Source organism: Octodon degus, unplaced genomic scaffold, assembly GCF_000260255.1.
Source record: "Octodon degus isolate 3935 unplaced genomic scaffold, OctDeg1.0 scaffold00382, whole genome shotgun sequence".
Lineage (NCBI taxonomy): Eukaryota > Metazoa > Chordata > Mammalia > Rodentia > Octodontidae > Octodon > Octodon degus.
In genome coordinates this window covers 400,064-421,533 of record NW_004524958.1, presented here as the reverse complement: position 1 = coordinate 421,533, position 21,470 = coordinate 400,064, and the positions used below count along the sequence as shown (strand labels likewise).

The 21,470-nt window shown below is 43.2% G+C and overlaps 2 protein-coding genes across 2 annotated transcripts in view; both read right to left on the bottom strand.

Annotated features, from left to right (window-relative positions):
* The window catches only part of Znf470 (zinc finger protein 470), a 35,744-nt gene that overhangs the window by 10,976 nt on the left and 3,298 nt on the right, over window positions 1-21,470 (bottom strand). The window contains exons 2-4 of the mRNA XM_023708520.1: window positions 6,496-6,502; window positions 6,264-6,410; window positions 4,498-4,589 (exon numbers count right to left, since the gene is read on the bottom strand). Coding sequence (XP_023564288.1) covers window positions 4,498-4,557 — 60 coding nt within the window. The 5' untranslated portion in view covers window positions 4,558-4,589; window positions 6,264-6,410; window positions 6,496-6,502. The remainder of the gene's footprint in view (window positions 1-4,497; window positions 4,590-6,263; window positions 6,411-6,495; window positions 6,503-21,470) is intronic.
* The window catches only part of Zfp28 (ZFP28 zinc finger protein), a 16,072-nt gene continuing 11,934 nt past the window's right edge, over window positions 17,333-21,470 (bottom strand). The window contains exon 6 of the mRNA XM_023708513.1: window positions 17,333-19,482. Within this exon, the coding sequence (XP_023564281.1) occupies window positions 17,749-19,482 (1,734 nt within the window). The 3' untranslated portion in view covers window positions 17,333-17,748. The remainder of the gene's footprint in view (window positions 19,483-21,470) is intronic.

Genomic DNA, 21,470 nt, shown 5'->3' with positions numbered 1-21,470 from the left:
GTGTTAGGAGATGGATTCTTTCTTCACACGGAGTAATTAAAGAGCTCTGGAAAGTGACGAGGGAAAAGTTCAAAGGAACAACGCTGACCTGATGAACATGATTTCAATTTCCACAATATTTTCTAAGAAATCTTACCGTGCTCTTGACATGTTAAGAGCTGTGCCTGAAAGATGAAAGAAAAAATTTCCTAGCAAAATTTCCATGGGGAGAGAACCCACTTGGAAATTATCCTTTTATACTCTTCTGAGCGGAAGCACCAGGAGAAATCCTGTACTGTGATACAGGTCACACAGCCTGTGTTCTGCTTCATGGGCCTCGTTTCCAGTCCAGCAGCACAGTAATGGTGATTCACCAGTCTGTGACTGCTGGGAAACATTGAATTTACTTTGTGATTCAAAGTAAATGAATGGCAGTACACATTTGTAATCCCAGAACTCGGGAGGCTGAGGCAGGAGATCAGTGTAAATTCAAGGCCAGCCTAGGATACAAAAGTGAGTTTGAGGCCAGCCTGTACACCATAGTGAGACCCTGTCTCAAAAAAGTAATAAAAAGAAAAGAAAAAATCTTGGGGCCGGGGAGATGGCTCAGTGGAATAAACAATTCCCTGGCAAGCACAAGGGCCTGAGTTCAATCTCTGGTTCCACCAAAAAAAAAAAAAAAAAAAGAAAAAATCTAAGTAAAAGAATTTTAAATAAATACCAGTGTTAAGTGAAATTCTTTAAAAGGTCCAATTACTGCAAGGAACTCAGACTGTCATACTGGCTACCTGGATAATTCTAGCCAGATGAATTAACATCCTTGGGCCTCCAATTTGACATCTGAAAAACCCAGGATAACTTTAGTACTCACCTCATAGCAGTGTGATGAGAATGAAGAGAAAATAGGCTCAATTGGTACAAGGCAAACGACCAAGGACTGCTACCTATGGTCACGACAGAGGACGGAAGAGGCTGAGAACAGCTGAGCCTCTGGCTTAGTTTACGTTTTATCTAATTCCAGTGAGCTACAGTGAAGACGCAGTCTACATCTAGACCACTTACGTTCAAACAGTGTTCTGTTCAGTAAGTCTACATTTAGTTTTGTTTCTAATCACTGATAGCTTAAAGAATTCAAAAGAAAGTTGTATTTACATGCAGTATTTACCATTTATTTTGTATTTCCTTCATTATTGATCTTCCAAGTTCTAGTGTTATCTCCAACAGAAAAACTTTAACAACTCTCTCAGAAATCTTGAAATAAATTCTTAGTTTCCTTCCACATGAGAAACCTTATGCCTCCTTCATTCCTGAGGGCTACTTTCTCAAGACACGGAATGGGGTAGACAGCGCTTTCCACTGAGCACTTAAAAATCTCAGCACTTCCCGCCGGCTTCCATGGTTTCTGATAAGACATGATTTCAATCGCTGTTGCTCTGTGCTATGCATTACTGTTCTCTGACTGATTTTTTGAGATTTCTCCTTTTTGTTTGGTCTTTAGTCTTTAACAGTTTGAACTGATCACAGGGAGCTCTGAGTTTATCATGCTGGCATTTGCTAAGGTTCAGAGATCCACAGGGTGATAACTTTCCTTAAAACTGAGAAAGAGCTAACATTTATTCAAATACTTTCTTCTACACTCCTCTTTCTTCTCTCCTTCTGACATTCCAGTGACTTACTGTTTTGGATATTCTGGTGTCACCGCACAAGGCTCCAGAGCTTGGCTTAGCCCTTCCTCGCTTTGTTGTTCACATCAGATGATTTCTGTCCACCTTCAGTTCACTTCTCCCCACTCTCCCTGTAAGCTCACCCCGTGTGAGTCTCCTGGCCATTGGGTTTTTCATTTCTTCCATTTTTGTTGACACCTTCTATCTTTCCGTTTGTTTTCAGAATGGTCAGTTTTATTTGCTGGAGCATTTTATAATGCCTACTTCATTCAGTACTGAGTGTTCAAACAGGTTAGTGTACACAGTACTTATATAATAGCTGCTTTAAAGTTTTTGTGAGATAATTCCAACCATCTGTATCATATTCATGGTAGTATCTGTTGTCCTTTCTCTGGTGAGCTGGAATTTTTCTGGGTTTCCGTTTGTTTGATTTGTAAACTGAGTACTTTTGGATTCTATGTGGAATATTTTAGATAGAATATTATGAATCTGTTTAAGTACTACGGAGAATGTTCTGTTCTGGTTATGTGCAGGTTTCAACGTACTTCCCCTGGTTGGTCCCTGCTTTCCTGTTTTCCAAGCCTCCGTCCTGCCTGTGCCCACTTGGTGGCTGGCCTGAGCCCTAGACAGTGGTCAGCCCCTCGGTGCACTTTGCAGGGCCCATGGTGTGCTCTTTAGGATCAGATCCATGCACAAGCAGCTGAGGAAGCCCATGAGCTCACAACCCACATGTGCGTGACTTCCAGAGCTCCTCCTCTCTGTGATCTCTCCAGTATCTTCTGTTTCCCAGAAACATCCCTTTTCTGTCCTTTGGCCAGGGAACGGGGACTTACTTCTTCCATTCCACTGTATAATTCCCAACAAGATACCCAAACCTGGGGCCAAGCAAGGAGAGGACAAAAACAGAAAAAAGTAAGAGTTTAGCCTACCCTCTTAAGAATATAGCTTCTCCAATTAAAGGGGACATCTCTCCTCCCTCAGTCTGCAAGACTCACAGACCCCACTGCCACTTCAAGGCCACAAGAAAACAGACCTTTTTTTGTTCTTTGTTTTTGGTACTGGGAATCAAAAGGAAGACCCTATGCTTGCCAGGTAGGCACTTGTGCCACTGAGCTATATCCTCAGCCCAAGACCATTTTTTTTTTTTAAGCGATGTCCCATCCTCTGAACTGAGCATTAGGAGATCCCTTTCTCACCCCTGAGCCACACCCAGAAAGCTCCTCCTATAGCTCTTTCTGCCCAGGCCAAGACCCACCTCTGGGTTTAGGGCTTGCTGAATCCATTCCAGGAGAAACTAAAGAACACCTGAAAGAAATACTGTACCTTGGTTCACAGACTTAATTTGTTTTATGGTTTGGGGGAAAATGGCCATGTTTATATGGAGATGGGCAAATTTATCTGTTACCTGATGTGGAGTAAATGGAAATAAAATTTTGCAAATGGAAATAAAATTTTGTCCAAAGCATTGATTTGGGAACCAAAATTGTGAACAAAAGTGTTTGTGAACCCAGGTGCTACAGTGTATCAGAATGGTGGTGCTCAAATTTTGACCTTCTTCCCCAGTTTGTCTGCTACCATTCTCTTCTCAGAGACCTCAAATTCCTGCTCTGGGGAGGCTGTCCTTGTTTTCTAGCAGCTTTCATAAGAAATTCAAGGTGAACCCCAGCCACATAGCTCAGCAGACTAAAGCACCTGCCTAGGCAGAGCACAGTGGCCAGGGTACAGGGCTCACTGAGACAGTGATTGAGACTGGGTGTGGTGGCACTTGCCTATAATCCAGCTCTTGGGAAGTTGAAAACAGGAGAATCACTATGAGTCCAATCTACATAGTGAGGCCCTGTATACCCTGTAGACCCTGTCCTAAATTCATTAAAAAAAAAAAAAAGAAAAAAGAAATTCAAGATGGACTGTGTTTAGCCCACCTTACTGACTACCAGGACCCTTTGAAATTCAGTGTGAGTGATTAGTTTCTAAATTATTCTATTAGGAATAAAAAGCATCTTGATGTTCAGTGCTTCTTGTTTATCATATTTAACACTGTTTTTGTGTGTGCATAGAAAATTATTTTTTCAATGATAATCAAATACTAACTTTATAACTGATGTTTCTACAGTGCTTTGCACATGCCAGATACCTCTACCTCAATACCTGAAAGATATTAATCCATTAATTCTGACAACAGTCCCCTACATTAGCTACTGTTACTCTCTCTACCTGATAGTTGAAGTTAAGGCAGTGTAGCCCGTATGCAGTGGGCCTTAGCACAGGGAGTACACTTGCTACATTTTCACTTCTTTCACAGACTAAAAGGTCCCTGCAAGCCAGGACAGAGCCTGAGGAGCCAGGCACAAAGTGACACTCAATTTCCTCCAAGGTCAATACTTTTGCTTTGTCAATGCCTGCGAAAACACTGAGGGGAAAAAAATGGAGGGCTCAGACTGAATTGTTTCTTGAATAAAAGATAGCAAGTATTGGCCAGCAAGAAAGCTCAGCGGACTAAGCGCCTGCTTTGGCAAGTGCAGGGACCAGGGTTTGATCCCCATTCCTGCATGCTGCACTGGCCCCGCTGTAATCCCGGTGCTGGGGAGGCTGAAAACATGAGTCTGAGCTGCATAGTGAGACACCATATGAAATACATTAAAAAAAAAAAAAAAAAAAAGACACCAAGCAGGAAGAGGAAGAGCCTCTGAGGAGACCAGGCTGTCTGAATCTCTATGTTTGCATGATGCAATAGATGCAGAGGAAATCACAAGCAGGTCCACAGCAGAGCTCTTCAATAGACAATATTCAGAAATAAATATTACAAATCCTGAAAAGCAAGACTTTTAGTGGAGAGAAATGCTAACTCACTCACCAGAGACATGGCTTTAACCAGCTCAATCCCTGTCAGTTCCACCTCTTCCTTTCTCTTCATGTGGAGAAGAATGCTATCCTGAGAGCACAGAGCTAAAGGAAGACAAGGAAATTGTAAGACCAACCAGCACTACAATTCCAGCCTACAAACCCTCTCGCCTGGCTTCCTCTTTTTTTATCTCCCCTCCACACCACATACCAAGTACTCACTGGGAGGCCTATAGCTTGCAACTGGGATTTGCCTCTGCTCTAGGATTTCAGGCTAAACACAATGGCTGTCAAAGTCACTCATTCGGCATCAGCAATATATGAAGTACATTGTATATATTATATACTTGTAATATGTTAACATAAACATGAATCTTCTAATCACAATCTTCAAACAAAGCAGGGAATACTGTCACAGATAAAATCTCTGCGAGGTGGAAATGTATATAAATCATATAGTGTATAATAGTGAGAAAAAGTCATCAACCTGTATCTGTCTGACTCCACCAACCAAGTTATTAGCCCAAGAAAACGCCAGAAAAATATATAAAGAGCAGGACGTGTACAGACTCTATGAGCTGAATTTCTTGGAGAATCCCATCATGCGTGGAGAAGGGCCTTACCTTTGATACAACAAAGGTATCTATTGATATATTCTCTATTGATTTCAGAAAAATGGACCAAGACATTGTCATGAGACCCAAGTTTTTATTTTGCTTTCTGACAAATTATTATATTGATGGAGTTCCTTGACTACCCCCCCAAGCCATTCCTTTTCATCAAGAAGAGGATGAATTTTTACTTCTTTCCTCCATCATCGTCTCAAAGGATATTATAATTAACACACAGCCAGGAGTGGTGGTACACGTCTGTCATCCCAGCCCTTGGGTGGCTGAGGCAGGAGGATCACCAAGAGTCCAAGGCCAGCCTGGGCTACATAGTGAGTTCAAGGCCAATGTGAACTACATAATAAGATCCTGCCTCAAAAAACACATAAATAAAAGTAAAGAAGGAACACATATTGAGAGTGATAAAGTTTAAGAAATCCCCAACCTTGTTCTGTAGAGATAGGATCTGAACTCTTATTTAACCATCTCAAAGTTCTTCCACCGTCCAAAGTGTCTAAGAAAACCTACCTTAGGCAGTCATTCAAGGTCACAAGACAGTCTGCAGTGAATGGCTCTGGGGACAGCCTGTCCTGGATCTGGATACGGCGATTATTTTTCCTGTTGCAGTTTTTTTTTTTTCTTTTTTTGTTTGTTTTTTAAAAGATAGTTACTACAAGGTAACCAAGAGGACACTGAGGCAACCACAACAGAGCAACTGAACAAAGTCACAAAAGAGAACTCCCAGAACTGCTTCATAAAGTGTTTTTTTTTTTTTCAAAATTTTATTGTTCATAAAGTGTTAAGGATGGGTAAGTGTGGTGGAAGGGCGGGGTAGTATTTGGAGGGGGATTAAAGACGATGACTCTTCTGCAGTAATACCTTTTTAAATTTAGACATGCACCCTATTCAAGCACCTTTGAACTTCATAATGTAAGGACTGCAACTAGTGCTTCCAAAAGGCCTTAGTCTGGGTGGTCTGACACATAAGAGGCACTCATTAAATCTCTCTTCGGTTGCACACAGCAAAGCAAGCACAAAGCAAGACAGGGATGGCCAGCAATTCTTCTCCCTCTCTAACGACTAGAAAAGTTTCAGAAACGGGGATAGAAGGTGACTGCCCATAAAAGGAATGGAATTCCTTGCCGCTTCTGAAGCTGTGCCTGTCACCCACCTCTCAAGTCTCCTCTCAAGATAAAATCTGACAAGGAAAAACGAAATGCTCAAGAGCAACACAGCACCAGGAGTCCTGTTCTGGCGCCGAGTACTCCGCGGATAGGCAAGAGGCGGAAGTGGGCTGGAGAAGGCCTGGTTAGTCCCTCTCGGAACTCACCGTCACAGTCTGCTCCGTCAGCTCCGACTCCAGCGTCCACTCAGAGGCTAGGTCCCCGGCCCAGCACGCAGACCCCCAGGCTCCGCATCCCCAAACCTCAATGCCCACTTCCGGCCGCACCCGGCCCGCCCGTCGCTCTCCCTCCGCGTCCCTAGCTCCTCCTCCTCCGGCAGGACGCTGCCCTGCAGCGCACCCGGGCGCGGGACACCCGACGGCCTGTGCGGCTGCTCCAGGGCGCCCCTACCGAGGGTCTCCGGCCCTGACAGCAACCGTGGAACTCGAGGGGCACGCACGTCCCTCCTGCCCCCAGCAAGCCCCACAGCCCCCGCGCTCCCTCAGACCAGGACGCCGCCACTAGCTCCTTCCACGGCTCCCTTCTTAGCAACTTCCTTCCGCGTTCTCGGACTCAACTTCCGGTCCGCGGCGGAAATAGCGGGTCCCTACCGCAAGGGACGCTGGGAAATAACATCCCTGATCGGCCCTGGGAACCTGAGAGAGAGTCCAGGTCCTCCCTTCCGATGCAGTCTATTGACCGCTTACCCCTTTCTCTGCTGGGAGAGGTCCAAGAAGGCGCCCACCTTCAGTCAGGCTCAGGGTTATATTCTGAGTGACTAAAGAGTATTTGGTATGTAGGATTTTAGTTTTAAAACACTCAGCATTAGCGTCTGATGATGACAGCATGTTACACACTGCACTCTCCCAGTTATCAGATGCTGAAACCCTAAGCTCCAAGTGATGCTATTAGAAGGTGGGGCCTTTGGGAAGCAGAAGGCTTGCTTGAGTTCATGAGGGTGGGCTAAGAGGAAGGAGAGGTATCCATGCTCTCAGCCCCAGAAAGGAAGGCCAGGAGACCCCACAGCAGCCTGAAAGTGAAGCAGACGGCCCTAGTCAAGACCTGAATCTGCCGGCACCTCTGACCTTGACTTCCCGACCTCCAACACTGAGAATGTGCACTGCCAAAGATACCTGTGGCCATCGTCTCGTTATAGCAGACCCAGCTGACCAAGAGCCAGCATCAGGAATGCCGACTAGGCTAATGCACAGCAGCACGAAAGGAGGGCGCTTCCCGCATGAGTCACGTAATCCCACTCAGTGGCGCTGGCGTTGCTGGACCCGATTTCTCTCATGCTTCCTAAACTACATAAGGAAGCTAAGTTTAGCTGTGGGGATGCTTTCTGGAAGGAATATAAATGGCATTTCAGTGCATATAACATTTTTGTGGTTGATGTGGATAAAAAGGACACTGATGTTTTTGTGTTACCTATGATATAAAAAGCTTGGAGGCTTTACTCCAATCCTTGCAACTAGAACAGTAGTCAACAAAATAAAAATCAACAACCATCAAAAATATAAGACACAAAGGAAATAATCACGCTGAAATCATAGCCAAGCCTGGTTTACCTGACACAGAGGTTGCTGGAGCCATATACTGCAGCAAACTCCATTATTTATGCATTTATTGCAATATTGAAGATTACACATAAGGGCTGCATGTTGCGCTACGTTCCCCAGAGCATACATATACACAGGTATATATGTATATACCTGTACATACATCTTGCCTCTTCATTTTCCCCCACTGGGTTCCACTCATAACCTCTCTTCCCTTCTTTATTTAAAAAAGCTAATTCCTAGGTATTTCAATTTTTTAAAAACTCACTTGATACAGGGCCTCACTATGCAGTTCAGACCCCTAGTGATCCTCCTGTCTCAGCCTCTCCAGGGCTGGGATTGCCAGCATGCTCACCACACCTGGTCTCGGGGCCAGCACAGCATGTGAGGACTAGGGAATGAACGCAGGTCCCTGCGCTTGCCAGGCAGGTGCTAGGACCACCAAGCTATCTTCCCAGCCCCAGTATTTCAATTTTTGGATGCTACTGTGAAAGCTGTTATGCTAATTTCTCTCACAGTGAGCTGCTTCTCATCTGTGTATGGGAAGGCTATTATTCTTGAATGCTGATTATGTTTGCAGCGACACAGCTAAATCGGGCTATTAAATTCAGAAGTCTTCTGGTGACGTTTTTGGGGCTTCTGGGTAGAGCATCATGTAATCTGAAAATAGTAATAATATAATGTAATATTTTCCTATCCTTATTCTTTTTTATGCTTATCTTGTCTAATTACTCTGGCCAATAGTTCCATAATTATATTGAGTAAGACTGGTGCTAATGCACATCCATGACTTGTTCTTGATTTTAGACTGAAAGCTTTCAGTTTTTTACCACTTCGTATAATGTTGGCTTTTGGCTATTAGTCTCCATTGCATTAATGTCTGACCTGACATCTATAATTTTTCTCCTTTGTGCAAGTTTTGGGCTTGACTAGCTCTTCTTTTTCTAAAACACTGAGGTTCAACTTAGGTTGTTTATTTACACTCTGTTTTTTTGATAGGAGAATTCATTGGTATAAATATCCTTCATAGGAATGCTTTCTCTATGACCTATAAGTTGTGGTACATATTGTTTTGCATTATCATTTAATTGTAAAACTCTAATATAGTCTTTAATTTCTTCTGTGACCCATTGGCTACTTGGGAGGGTGTTACTTAATTCCCATGTATTTATGAAATTCTTGTAGTTTCTTTTGCCATTCATTTCCAATTTTATTACACTATGGTCTGATAATGTAAATGGGTTGATTTCAATACCTATGTATGTATTTGTCCATACCTTATGAGCTAGTTTATGGTCTGTTTTGGAGAACATTCTGTGTGCAACTGAGAAGAATGTATATTCTGATGGGGTGGGTTGGAACACTCTGTAGATGTCTACTTTTAAGTCCATTTGTTTAAAAGTTTGGTTCAGTTCTAATGTTTCATTGTTGAGATTTTGTCCAGTTGATTTATCTATTTGTGATAATGGGCTGTTGAGATCAACCATTACAATTACATTATGGCTTATTTGATTTTTCGTGCCCATTCGTATTTGCTTCATATAGTTGCATGCACTGATATTTGGCGCATATATATTTATGATTGCTGTCTCTTCTTCTTACATTGTTCCCTTTACAAGGATGTAGTGATCTTGTCTCTCTTAATCACTCTTGGCTTGAAATCCACTTTCTCCGTTGATAGAATAGCTACCCCTGCTGTTTTCTGGGTTTCTGTTGTATGCAGTCTTGTTTTCCATTGTCTGAATTCAGTCAATAACTTTCTTTTTTAATTAAATATGTTGCTTGTATGCAGCATATTGTTGTGAGTTGCTTATTCCAGCCCGTATCTTTCAATTGGTGAATTGAAACCATTAACATTGATGGCCATAACTGATAAATATTGACTTATCCTTATTATGTTATTTTCATGTTGTTGGTTCCCTCTCTCACTGCCCTCTGTTCAATCACTTGTCTCACCTGGTAGATTGATTCTGCTGAGGTTCATGAGTTGTAGTCCTTGTTATCTCTTTCTATAATATTCTTTAGAACATTTTAGAGTGCTTATTTGGTGGTCATAAATTTTCTCAGATGTTCTTTTTCATGGAAGTATCTTATTTCTTCATCACTTTTGAAAGATAATTTTTCAGGGTACATCAATCTCTATTGGAGAGTATTTTCCTTTAGGGCTTCAAATACTTCACTCCAAATTCTCCTTGACTTGAAAGTTTGTGTTTAGAAGTCTGCTTTGACTCTGATGTGCATTCCTTTATAGGTAGCTTGTTTCTTTGCTGTAACATCTTTTAATATTCTTTTCATGTGTTCAGTTTTTGGAATCTTGATGGCTACATGCTAGGGTGCAGATCTTTTATGATCATGGCAAACTGGAGTTCTATGTGCCTCACTTATCTGCATATAAAATTCTTTTTTTCCTTCTTGGAAAGTTTTCTGCTTTTTTTTGGGGGGGGCCAGCTCAGCCTACCCTGAGGGTGGGGCTAGCGCAGCATGTGGTGCTGGGGATTGAATCGTGGTCCCCTGTGCCTGCCTAAGTTTGCCTAAGTAGGCTCTTTAGGCCACTGAGGTATCTTGCCACCCCTGCCATTACTTCTAGAAACAGTGGTTTTATGAGTTTTTTTTTTTTTTTGGTGCCATCTCCTGATTTTTCATGGATTCCAATCAATCTTACTTTATTTATTTCTGATTTTTCATGATCCCTTGCTATTTTTGAGAGCTCTTTCTTTTCATGACTGCTGACTGCAATCTTGTCCCTTATATCTGCTCTTCTGTCTTCACATTGGCTCATTCTGCTGTGTACAATTTCAATGGAAGTTTTAATCTCCTGGACATTTGTTTTAATCTCTTTTGTGGATTTCAGTACTTTCCTGTGTTGGGTATTCATGCTTTCCATCATTTTCCTAAGCTCTTCTATTTTTTTTTAAATCTATCTATACTCCACGGCCACTAAGCACCTTTTTCTTTTTCTTTTTTAAAAAATTTTTTATTTATATTTTTTTCTTTTTTTGTGCATGTGAGGAAAGGTTTATTCTGTCTCAGTTTATAGAGGTTTCAGGCCATAGCCAGTCCCTCCAGGCTAACTCCGAGGCAGAAAGGCATGGCAAAGGAACGCCTCCTGGCGCTATGGGGAAACAGAGCGAGGAAGGAGGAGGCTGCACTGCCCTTCCCAGGCGCATCCCCAATGACCACCCCAGCCTCACTTCTCCCACTGTCACGTCTAGCTGTAAACTTCTTAGTGGACTCATCCACCGAGTATCACATCCATAATCAACCACCTCCCAGAAGTACCACCTGTGAGCCCTTCAGGTTTTGAGGAAAAATCTAATTATAAACTATAACACCATTGTGTGACTTAGGCTGAAGGGGACAGAAGCAAGACACAGTTACTTGGCCTATTCTCGTCCAAGCATTTCTATACAAAAAGATGTCCACAGAGCCTTCATCACCACACAACCATTGACCGAGGACTGTGTCTTTCACTATGGTCACCGTCTCTGTCATTATCTGAGAAATTACTTCTGCTTTGATTTTTTTCTAGAGGCTCATTCGTCTGTTTGCTATTCTGCTGTTACCACTTCAGAGAATCCAGGTTGTGGCTTTAGAATTGTTCCACTTCATTATCCGTGGGCTTGCCTTGGGCGAGCTGGACGTCTGGGGCTGCATCATGCTTAAGTGTCTTCTCATTTTCTTTAATTCCTGGGTTGATGCTTGTAAATCACTTATGGCAGACAGTTTTATTGCTAGAATTTAGAATTCTGAGGAGATGACCACTTTTCAGAGTGGTCTTCCAGGTGTAGCTGGCTTTTGAGTCAGTTGCAAGATCCCACCTCTTCAATTCATTGGGGATGAGAAGTTGCTGCCTATGTGGCCCAGTCCTTGGTTCTCTGGCACTATCTATAGTACTGTTTATAACCCGTGGGCAATCTCAGTCATGGCAAACCAGAAAGAACAACTAATCAGAACAACTATGTCACCTTTCCTAAAGTAGTAAAATCAGCAATAACAATAGCATCAAATGGAGCCTATAAAGTGACAAATTCTGGTAACTATAAATTTGCCACCTCTAACCATATGAACTATACCTGTGGTTATATGCAAAATATAAAACCAACCAGAAAATTATATATAATAAATATGCCCTCAATATGGAGAAATTTTTAAAGCATTGGGGCAGCTAGCGATATAGTTCAGCAGTATGGCATTTGCCTGGCAAGTTCAAGGTACTGAATTTGATTCCTGGTACAAAAAAAGGGGTTGGGGGAAAACAGAGAAATAAAAGAAGAGACTAAAAGCAAAAGTGGAGGACAAAGGATTATGTAAACTTTGGGAAACTGGTGAAGACAGTAGGGGAAAGAGAAGGAAAGAAGAACAGAACAGAATAGCACCACTACCTCTTGCTGACTTCATTCACTTCTGCCTCACCCTAGCACTGGGAGGTGCTGATGGAGCCATCCGTAGCTGCTCTGAGTTCTGGACTTAGTTTTCTCCCCTTCAAGATGGCTACCAGCCAATCACCCTCCCCTGGGGGATGTCAGAGCCTGAGTAACTCAGCGTCACTGAGGTTTGCTGTACCTACTGCTCCGCTCCACGGTTACACTTCTCTGTGGAGGCCTCTGGGATCACCATAGTCACTGTGTGTCCACAGGTTTGAGCTGCCCCTCCCATGCCGTGAGTCAGGGCTCAGGGAGAACGTGCTACTTGCCTCCTCCTTCTGCACTGAGATCTCTCTCTTCGCTTTCCCTGTGGGCTGCAATTCTTGCTCCAGAACCTTTCAAGGCCCCTGGGGCCCACTTCTGTCTTCTCTTCCTCATGCTACTACATTCTAGCACGTGGACACCAAATCTCAAAGAAATATTTTGGGGTTTTTTTTTGCTGTTCACCACTCTGCCACCCTCATGGAAGTCCAGCCCTTTTTGTTTTTATTTTGATCCAATGTCTCACTAAATCACCAAGTTTCCCAGGATAAGCTTGAAGTTTTGATTCTCCATCAGTCTACCACAATACCAGGATAAATGAGTACATCTGTCTTAGTTACTTTTCTTTTGTTGCTGAGACAAAATGCCCAACGTCCAAATTAATGAAGGAAGGGTTTACTTAGCTCAGTTTGGGGAGGTTTCAGTCTATACTGAGCTGGCTCCAACGCAGAGTGGCACATGAGAGAGGGAAAGTTTATGGCGGGGAAAAACAGCAAAAGAAACAAGGGGGAAAAGGGAGGAGCAGCAGAGAGCAGGCGTCTTTTTCTCCCTTTCACTGTATGTATGTTTCAGTAGCTGGCACAGCATGTGGTACTGGGGATTGAACCCAGGTCCTTGCACTTGCCAGGCAGGTGCTTAGACCACCAAGCTATCTCCCCAGTCCTACTAGAGTTTTATTGGACTTCTGGAAGAGGAAACTGGCCATCTCCAACCCATCTAGCCTGGCTGCCTCAGTTATTTCATCTTTCTGTAAGATCTGAAGAACTTTTTAGCATTTCTTGTTGCTTTGCTAGAGCAAAGTGATAGTATTTAATATTCTATTTATCTGAAAATATTTTGCCTTCATTTTAAAGGGGATTTTTTCTTAATATAAAATTCTAGGTTGAAACCTTTATACTAGCACTTAAAAACTGTCATTCCCCTATCTTCTGATTATTAAAATCCAGCCAACATTCATTCATATTATTGCTTCTGTTTACAACACTTGGGTATTTTTCATTGTCATTTCAATTTTCAGGTGTTTTTCATGCTGTTTTTAGCAGGTGTATAATGATGCAACAAAGTTATGCTTTTCTTTGTATTTATCCTATGTGGCATTTTGTAATTTTTTGAATGTGAAAATTTGTAATTTTTCACCAAAAAATTGGGGAAATTGTGGACATAATTCAAACAGGATTCATATGTCACCCATTCTCTTGTGCTAACTCTAAACACACGTGTAAGACCTTTTGACATTATTATAAGTCACCGAAGCACTGTTCAGTCCTTTGGATTTCTCTTTCAATGTCCACTTACGTTTATTCAACTCCACTGACTCGTCATCCTCTCATTTCCTGTTAAACCTCTCCAATAAGTTTCCTCTCAAATATTTCTGTTCCAGGATTCCCATTTCTGAATTCATTTATGCATTTGAAAAAATTCTCATCTGTTCGTTAACAGCACATTTCTTTATATTACTTAGCATATCCTTCATATTATTCAGAATCATAATTGGCTATAACATTACTAATTCCAGTATTGGCGTTTTCTTAGGATTGGCCTCTGTTACTTGTTCTTCTGTATTTGGCTTCTTTTCTTGTTTTACATGGATCTAATGATTCTTTTTGAATGACACTGTATAGACTGTCACTTTTTTTTTTTTTGAAGAGTAACAACTTTTGTTTGGGTCACGTGTAGTTCAGTTGGGAGACCCCAACCGGAAGCCTCCGTCTCCCTGGAGCAGGAAGCGTGGAAGCCTTGACTCTGTCCCCCGGCCTTTGCCGTGATGCTTGCAGGCTGTATCACACCTACGTAAAGAGGGGATCACACAGAAAATTCAGACCTTAGGAGCCTAAAGAATAAGAGAAAGATAAAACTACTGAAATCGAGACAAAAGGGGGCCTTGTTGCAAAGTGGCTGGAAGTTCGGCAGAATTGGGTGCTCAAGCTAACGAAACTCTGAAGCAATGTGTTGAAGGCATTGCCTGTTTTTCCTGCTGTTGAAAGAGAAGAAATACAAACTGAAAAGACTGCTAACAAGAAACAAGGCCATTTGGGTTTTGAAATTTTTCAGCTTCTACACATTAGAAATTATGCTAAAATCAGGAAAAATATTTTCCAAGCAAAGATAAAAATCCATGGTACAGATAAGTAATTGAGGCAGAGGAACTGAGAGCAGGACTAAAACATACTTTGTTAGAACCTCAGGAAGATCAATGAATACTGTATAGTCACACCAAGTTCTCTAAAGAATTAAGGAGAACTATCACAGAGATGCTCAAATACTTAGGTCTCTAAGAAGCGGATCTAAAGAGATGTGTGCCTATGGTTCATCTCTACCCCAATGAGATTCGCATGAATTTACAGCTTTCAAGAGAATCAGCTTAGTATAAACACTGGTGACACAGACTGAAAGAGGCAGAGTTGGAACAAAGAAACTGCTGCATTCCCAAAATTCTAACGTCAGTACACACGCAGACAAATCTTCATATACAAACATCCATCATGGCCCTACTGATTCATGAAGCTGAATACTGGCCCTGCTTCTATCCCTGTCTCCAAGTACAAAGGATGAAAAGTCTGGTTGGCTTAACTGGATCCATGTGTGACTGACAGTTTGGCAGAATGCACAGTGGAAAAAGGGAAAGTCCCTACAACAAGAAAAAAAAAAAAAGACGAAAAATATCCCCATGTATGCATGTGCGCACACATGCATACTCACTAATTTTGACTACAAAATCATTTTACAGGAGCTGGGGAGATAGCTCAGTGGTCTAAGCACCTGACTGACAAGCCCAAGGACCCAGGCACTGATCCCTGGTACCACATGCCATGCCACCAAAAATGGCTGTGGTGGCGCACGCCTGCAATCCCAGCACCGGGGAGACTGAGACAGGGGGATCACTACAAGCCCAAGCTGCACAGCAATACCCTGTACCAGATAAAGATTAAAATCAATGAATTCCTATATCCAAATCCTTTTACACATAGCATTCTGCAAGTGTCATATTTCATTGCGTGTGTTGTCGAAGGCTCTCTTCAGGCACAGACGTGATGCTGAACATGTTCCTGCCAACTGTACAATACAGTACCAAATACCACGATTTAGGCCATCCATTTGACAGGACAGCGAATCCTTGTCATAATTTTTAAAATTCTGTCATAACGTATGCATCTCTTTATTCCTGTGGGATCCATTTCCTAGACCTGGAATTGCTGCCCCAAAGAATCACACAATTCTACTGCGGACGGGTCACCATGATCCAAGGCAGGGAGGAGACAGACTTACACTGCTCACGAAGACAAGGATTTGTTCTCTCACGGAAACCAGTACTGGGATCACACGAAGCTTAGACTTTAACCCAGCTAAGGGCCAAGAAAATTTTGTTTTCATTCGGTAGTTTTTGTTGTTTTCATGCGGTTGACCACGTGCCTGCTCTGAACGGCTCCCTTGCTGTCGGCTGTCAGCTGCCCCCGCCACTCTGCAGGTGGAACAGCAGGCTCCTCGCCGGCCAGCTTTACGGCTTGCACGCGTTCCCTACCATGTTGACCTTTACATGTTTTTGGTGACTTTTTAAATTATGAGGCAGGCCCACTTAGTTTCTGCCTTTGCAGCTCCTAGGACCACGCATCCTACTTGCTGAAGGCATCCTGCCCGTTTGCCTCTTAACATCGTACTTTATAACTAGGTATGTTCAATATTGTCCTATAGTTACCTGTAAGGCATAAATGTATTTCTTCCATTTTGGACATGTGGACAATTTTCAAATGTCATTTCCCTAAAATTGAAACACTGACGTAACAAGCCTCAGATGGAAGAAAAAAAAAAAAAAAAACCTATTTAAAAAATATCCTTGTCATTCTTGTCTCACGCTTCATGTTTCAGGGGAAAAAAAATCCCACCAAAGTGAATGTACCCTACTGTGACTGTTTTTCAATCAAATTTACATTTTAAGAATACTGAATATTTTATCTAAAAATATTCTCTCCCTTTGACATTTTCTAATTTGATAGTTTAATAATTTCACTTTTCATATGGTTTTCAGTCTGTTTTGTTTTTGAAGTGTTCTATTACTCTCATAAAATGAAAAACCTTTGCGTAGCTTCCTTTATGCTAGAGCAGTGGTTGGCAAATGTCCCAGAAGGGAACAGCAAGCACCTGGGGCCCTGCAGGCCTGTCTCCGTTACAGATACTCCATGCTGCTGCTGTGTAAAAGGACAATGGGGATGGTTGTGGTTCAGTAAAACCACTGACAAAACCAGCAGCTGACAGAATCTGGGCCGAGAGTTGCGGTTTCTCAGGAAACTCCAGACCAGGATCAGCAAGCGTTCCGAGAAGGTACTGGCAGTGAGCACGTGCGACTGTGAGTCGCGTGTCACAGCTTTGCTGAGGAAGCCCGAACGCAGCCCGACAGTAAGCAGACTGGTGTAGCTGCTGGCCAAGGCAACTCTGACACTGGTGCTGAGATTTAAACTTCGCATTATGATGCTGAAATATTCTTTTTTGACCACTTAAAAATATTTTTAAATTTTGAGGTAATGGGCCATACAAAAAGTTAGACACTTTGACCAGGAGTCAGTTTGCGGACTCTGCTCTGCCTCAGTTTACCCAAGCATCTATGGGTCCTTGAAAGTGTATTAGAATTTATTCATAAACCAATGTGTTCAGTGAACTAAGTTCTGCTGAGTTTTCTCATTCCTGAGTAATGCTGACAGTTTTAACTTTGTGTGTATAAATCTGTCTCTCCAGGGGTTTTACCCCATCCGTCCCTGCTGGCCTACTCACACTCTCCAGACTAACAGCGTCTTCTTACAGTCAAGCTGAATCTTCCCACCTTACACGTAGACTGCCTGGAAAGCCAGAGTGCACAAGGTGCACAAGGGCATCACGATATAAACACACAGAGGCAAAACCTAACCGCCTCGGGCACTCCATTCCTGGAGCAATACCTGGTTTCTCCTTGCCTCATCCTACAGCACCATTTTTTATTAGAGTTGACTGGCAATTTGTCAAATTTCAAAAATAATGCTTTTAAAAGAACTAAGATTAGCAGGCACTTGGTGTGGACCAGGCACCAAGGGGAGCATGTTGTTCATTAGCCAAGTGAGAGGACCACGACACAAGCTTTTATAAGTGAGTTACATTTACACTTAAAAAAAAAACAAACACCCCAGCCTGACTATAATGTGAAGAACAAATGTGTCAATCAGGGACCAAAACAGAGGGGCAGAGTTTGAGCGATGAGTGCAAGTGAAATGAGTGTCATGAGGCTACGATGACGGCAGTGAGGGTGGGGGCCACAGAAACTTGGGGAACAGATCCAGGGGACTGGATGTGGCAGGCAGTGAGGGACACGCGGACGCCTCTCCCGGGGGAGTCCGCTGGTGGTGGGCAAAGTGTGCAGTCGGCCTGAACGCCCTCCTGCTCTTCTTGTGGCCACAGGCTCTCTCCCCAGCATGAACTCTCTTGTGCTGGTTGAGGTGCCCAATCTGGATAAAGGTTTTCCTGCACTCCTTACACTCATATGGTTTCTTCCCAGAATGAATCCTCTGATGCACACTCAGCGACTGGCGATGGCTAAAGGCTTTGCCACACGCACCACACTCGTAAGGCTTTTCTCCGGTGTGGCTTCGGCGGTGACAAATGAGGGATGACTTCGTCTTGAAGGCCTTTCCACATTCGATGCACTCATACGGCCTCTGGCCAGTGTGTAGTCTCTGGTGCTGCGTGCAGGACGAGTTATCACCGAAGGCCTTCCCACACTCCACACACTTGTAGGGCTTCTCCCCAGTGTGAACCCTCTGGTGCTGGATGAGGTGTGTGGTCTGGCTGAAGGCCTTCCCACACTCCTTACACTCGTACGGCTTTTCTCCCGTGTGAGTCTTCTGATGCTGGGCGAGGTGGGCCTTCTGAGTGAAGGCCTTGCTGCAAACCTGGCACTCGTAGGGCTTCTCTCCTGTGTGGATCCTCTGGTGCGTGGCGAGCTGGGAGCTAATACTGAAGGACTTCCCACACTGCCTGCACTCGAAGGGCTTCTCCCCCGTGTGGATCCTCAGGTGACTCGCAAGGTGTATGTTCTGCCTAAAAGCTTTGCCACATTCTTTACACTTGAAAGGTTTCTCCCCGGAATGTACTCTCTGATGTTGGGTGAGTGATGCGTGATGGCTGAAGGCTTTCCTGCAAACGTCACATTCATATGGTTTCTCTCCAGTATGAATCCTCTGATGGACAGTAAGGGACGAGCCGTACCTGAAGGATTTGTGACACACGTCGCACTTGTACGGTTTCTCTCCGGTGTGAATCCTCCTGTGCTGATTAAGCCCTATGTGATCGCTGAAGGCCTTCCCGCAATCGACACAGTCAAAGGGCTTCTCCGCCGTGTGGTAGTATCGCCAGTGACGGATAAGGGATGTGTTCTGTATGAAGGCTTTTCCGCACTCCACACACTCGTAGGGCTTCTTGCCTGTGTGGCACCTCTGATGTCGGGCAAAGGAGGAACCGTCACTAAAGGCCTTTCCGCATTCGTTACATTTGTAGGGCTTCTCTCCAGTGTGAATTCTCTGATGGACATTGAGGGATGAGCTCTGGGTAAAGGTTTTCTTACACTCATTACACTTCAAAAGCTTCTTTCCTGCATAGATTCCTGTCTGTTTTATTACCACTGAGGTTTTTTTGAAACTTTTACCTGAAATGCCACTATGGACTCTTTCTTCCGCAGTGTCCAAATGGAACCATCTTCCAGACTTGTTAAATGTGTGCTCTCTCTCCTTTGGGACAGCTTTGTTATGAGAAGCAGCCCCTTGCTCGAGTTGTGTCTCTTCGTCTGCTAGCTTCCTCTCAAACGCACACTCAGAATCCCAACTTTCTTGGAAAGTGGAACCCTCAAGTTTGGTGCCTGATGTTCTGTCTGTGACCACCTCAGCATAGGAGCTCTGCTTCAGAAATAACTTCTGGATCTCACGTACAGATTGGTGGCCTGAAACATACCAAGCAAACGATGATCTCTCTTATCATTTGCTAGAAAAAAAGGAACATGGTAAAAGGAAATTTGGTGAACTTAATTCACTAATTACTTAATTCGCTAATTACTGATCTAATCAACTTAAGTTCTGCAGCTCTAAGAGCTACTACTTTTAGGGTTGGCAAGATAGCTCAGCAGTCTAAAGCACCTGCTTAGGCAAGCTTAGGCAGGTGCAGAGGGCCGTGATTTGATCTCCAGTACCACATGCCATGCCAGCCCTGTCCTCAGGATGGGCAGAGCCAGTCCCCCCCCCAAAAAAAATAAAGAATCTAAGAGCTATTACTTTTCAATATTTAGTCTACAGTGTACTTAAGACTGAATTCATATTGTAAATTGAAAGCAAATTTTTTTTTTAAACTTATTTGGTACAGTCTCACTATGTAATTCAGACTCATAGTGATCCTGTCTCAGTCTCCCCAGTGCTAGGATTATAGGCGTGTGCCACCTTCAGGACCAGTATAACATGCCCAGGCTTCCAGGGCTGGCACAGCATGTGGTACCAGGAATCAATCCTGGGTCCTTGCACTTGTCAGGCAGGCACTTAGACCACCCGCTTCCTGTCCCCAGCCCTTTCTCACATTCTTTACACTTAAAATGCATCTCCCTAGAATGTAGTCTCCGCTGTTATGGGGTGATACCATTAAATACCAGGCTATCATGTCACAAAATCTGTCTAAAAGAGCATGCCATGCACACTAAACACCTTGTATTCTACAAAGCTCATCAGAAATACCTGGAAGTCCTGACGTTCAACACAGCCAGCCGATGGTGTCTTTATGAAGAACGCTTTATTGGCGTCTCTGAACAAAAGCTAATGGCCAATGAATTACTCAAGCTAATTATTCGCATAGTCATTTTTACATTTTCCTGTATGCTTCTATAAGCTTGAAAAAAAAAAATCCTCACTCTTCTATGAACATTTCTTAAGGAGACATTGAAATATTTACTTTTTAAAATTTTTACTGGTGTGTTTACATTCATACCAACTATGTTCGTCTCAGGGAGTTGGCCATACACCTATCACATCTTCATCATTTTTACTTCCTCTTCCCACGACCCGCTTCCTGTCTCCACAAGTCTACTCCTGTCTTCCAGATTTACTGAAGCAGAGCTAACAAATGATTGTATATATTTAAGCTATACCATGTGCTCTGAAACACATACCCATGATGTAATTACTATAGCCATTTCATATACCCACCATCTCACATAACTAAAACTGTGTGTGTGTGTGTGTGTGTGTGTGTGTTGCTGCTTAACATCGCCCCAGCAAATCCCAGCTACACACTATTATTACCCATAGCCACTCTGCTACACACTACGTGTCCAGGACCGGCCCATCTCAGAAATCATAACTTCGTGCCTGTAGACCAACATCTCCTCCCTTCCACCCAGCACCTGGCCCCAGGTAATCACACTTCAACTCTGTTCCACAGAGTCTGGCTTTGCTTGGATTCCCACATATTTGTATTAGCCTATGCCTGGCTCATCTCACTTAGCATCGCACTCTCCAAGTTCATGCATGTTGCCTTGACCCTGAACCCAAGCAGGATTTCATGGGAAGGACAGTCTTCCTTTTAAGGCTGAAGAACATTCCCTTCTATATTACACACGTAGACCACATTATCTTAATCCACTCATCTTGGACAGGTACTGGGTTCTCTCCGCATCTTGGCCACCGTGCACGACGCTGCACTGAAGCTGGGCATGCTGGTGGCTCCTGTGGGCATTCTCCTTTCTCTTGGATATAACCTAGCAGTGGAATGGCTGATCATTTGCTAGTTCTAGCTTTAGCTTTTTTACGTACCTCTACATTGTTTTCACTAATAGCTATACTCATTTAGATTCCCACTAAGAGTATGCAAAGGTTTTCATTGCTCCACATCTTTACCCAACTTACGTTTTCATTTTTTAACAACAGCTGCACCAACAGGGATGAGGTGACATACTGTGGTTTGGTTTTATTGCTCT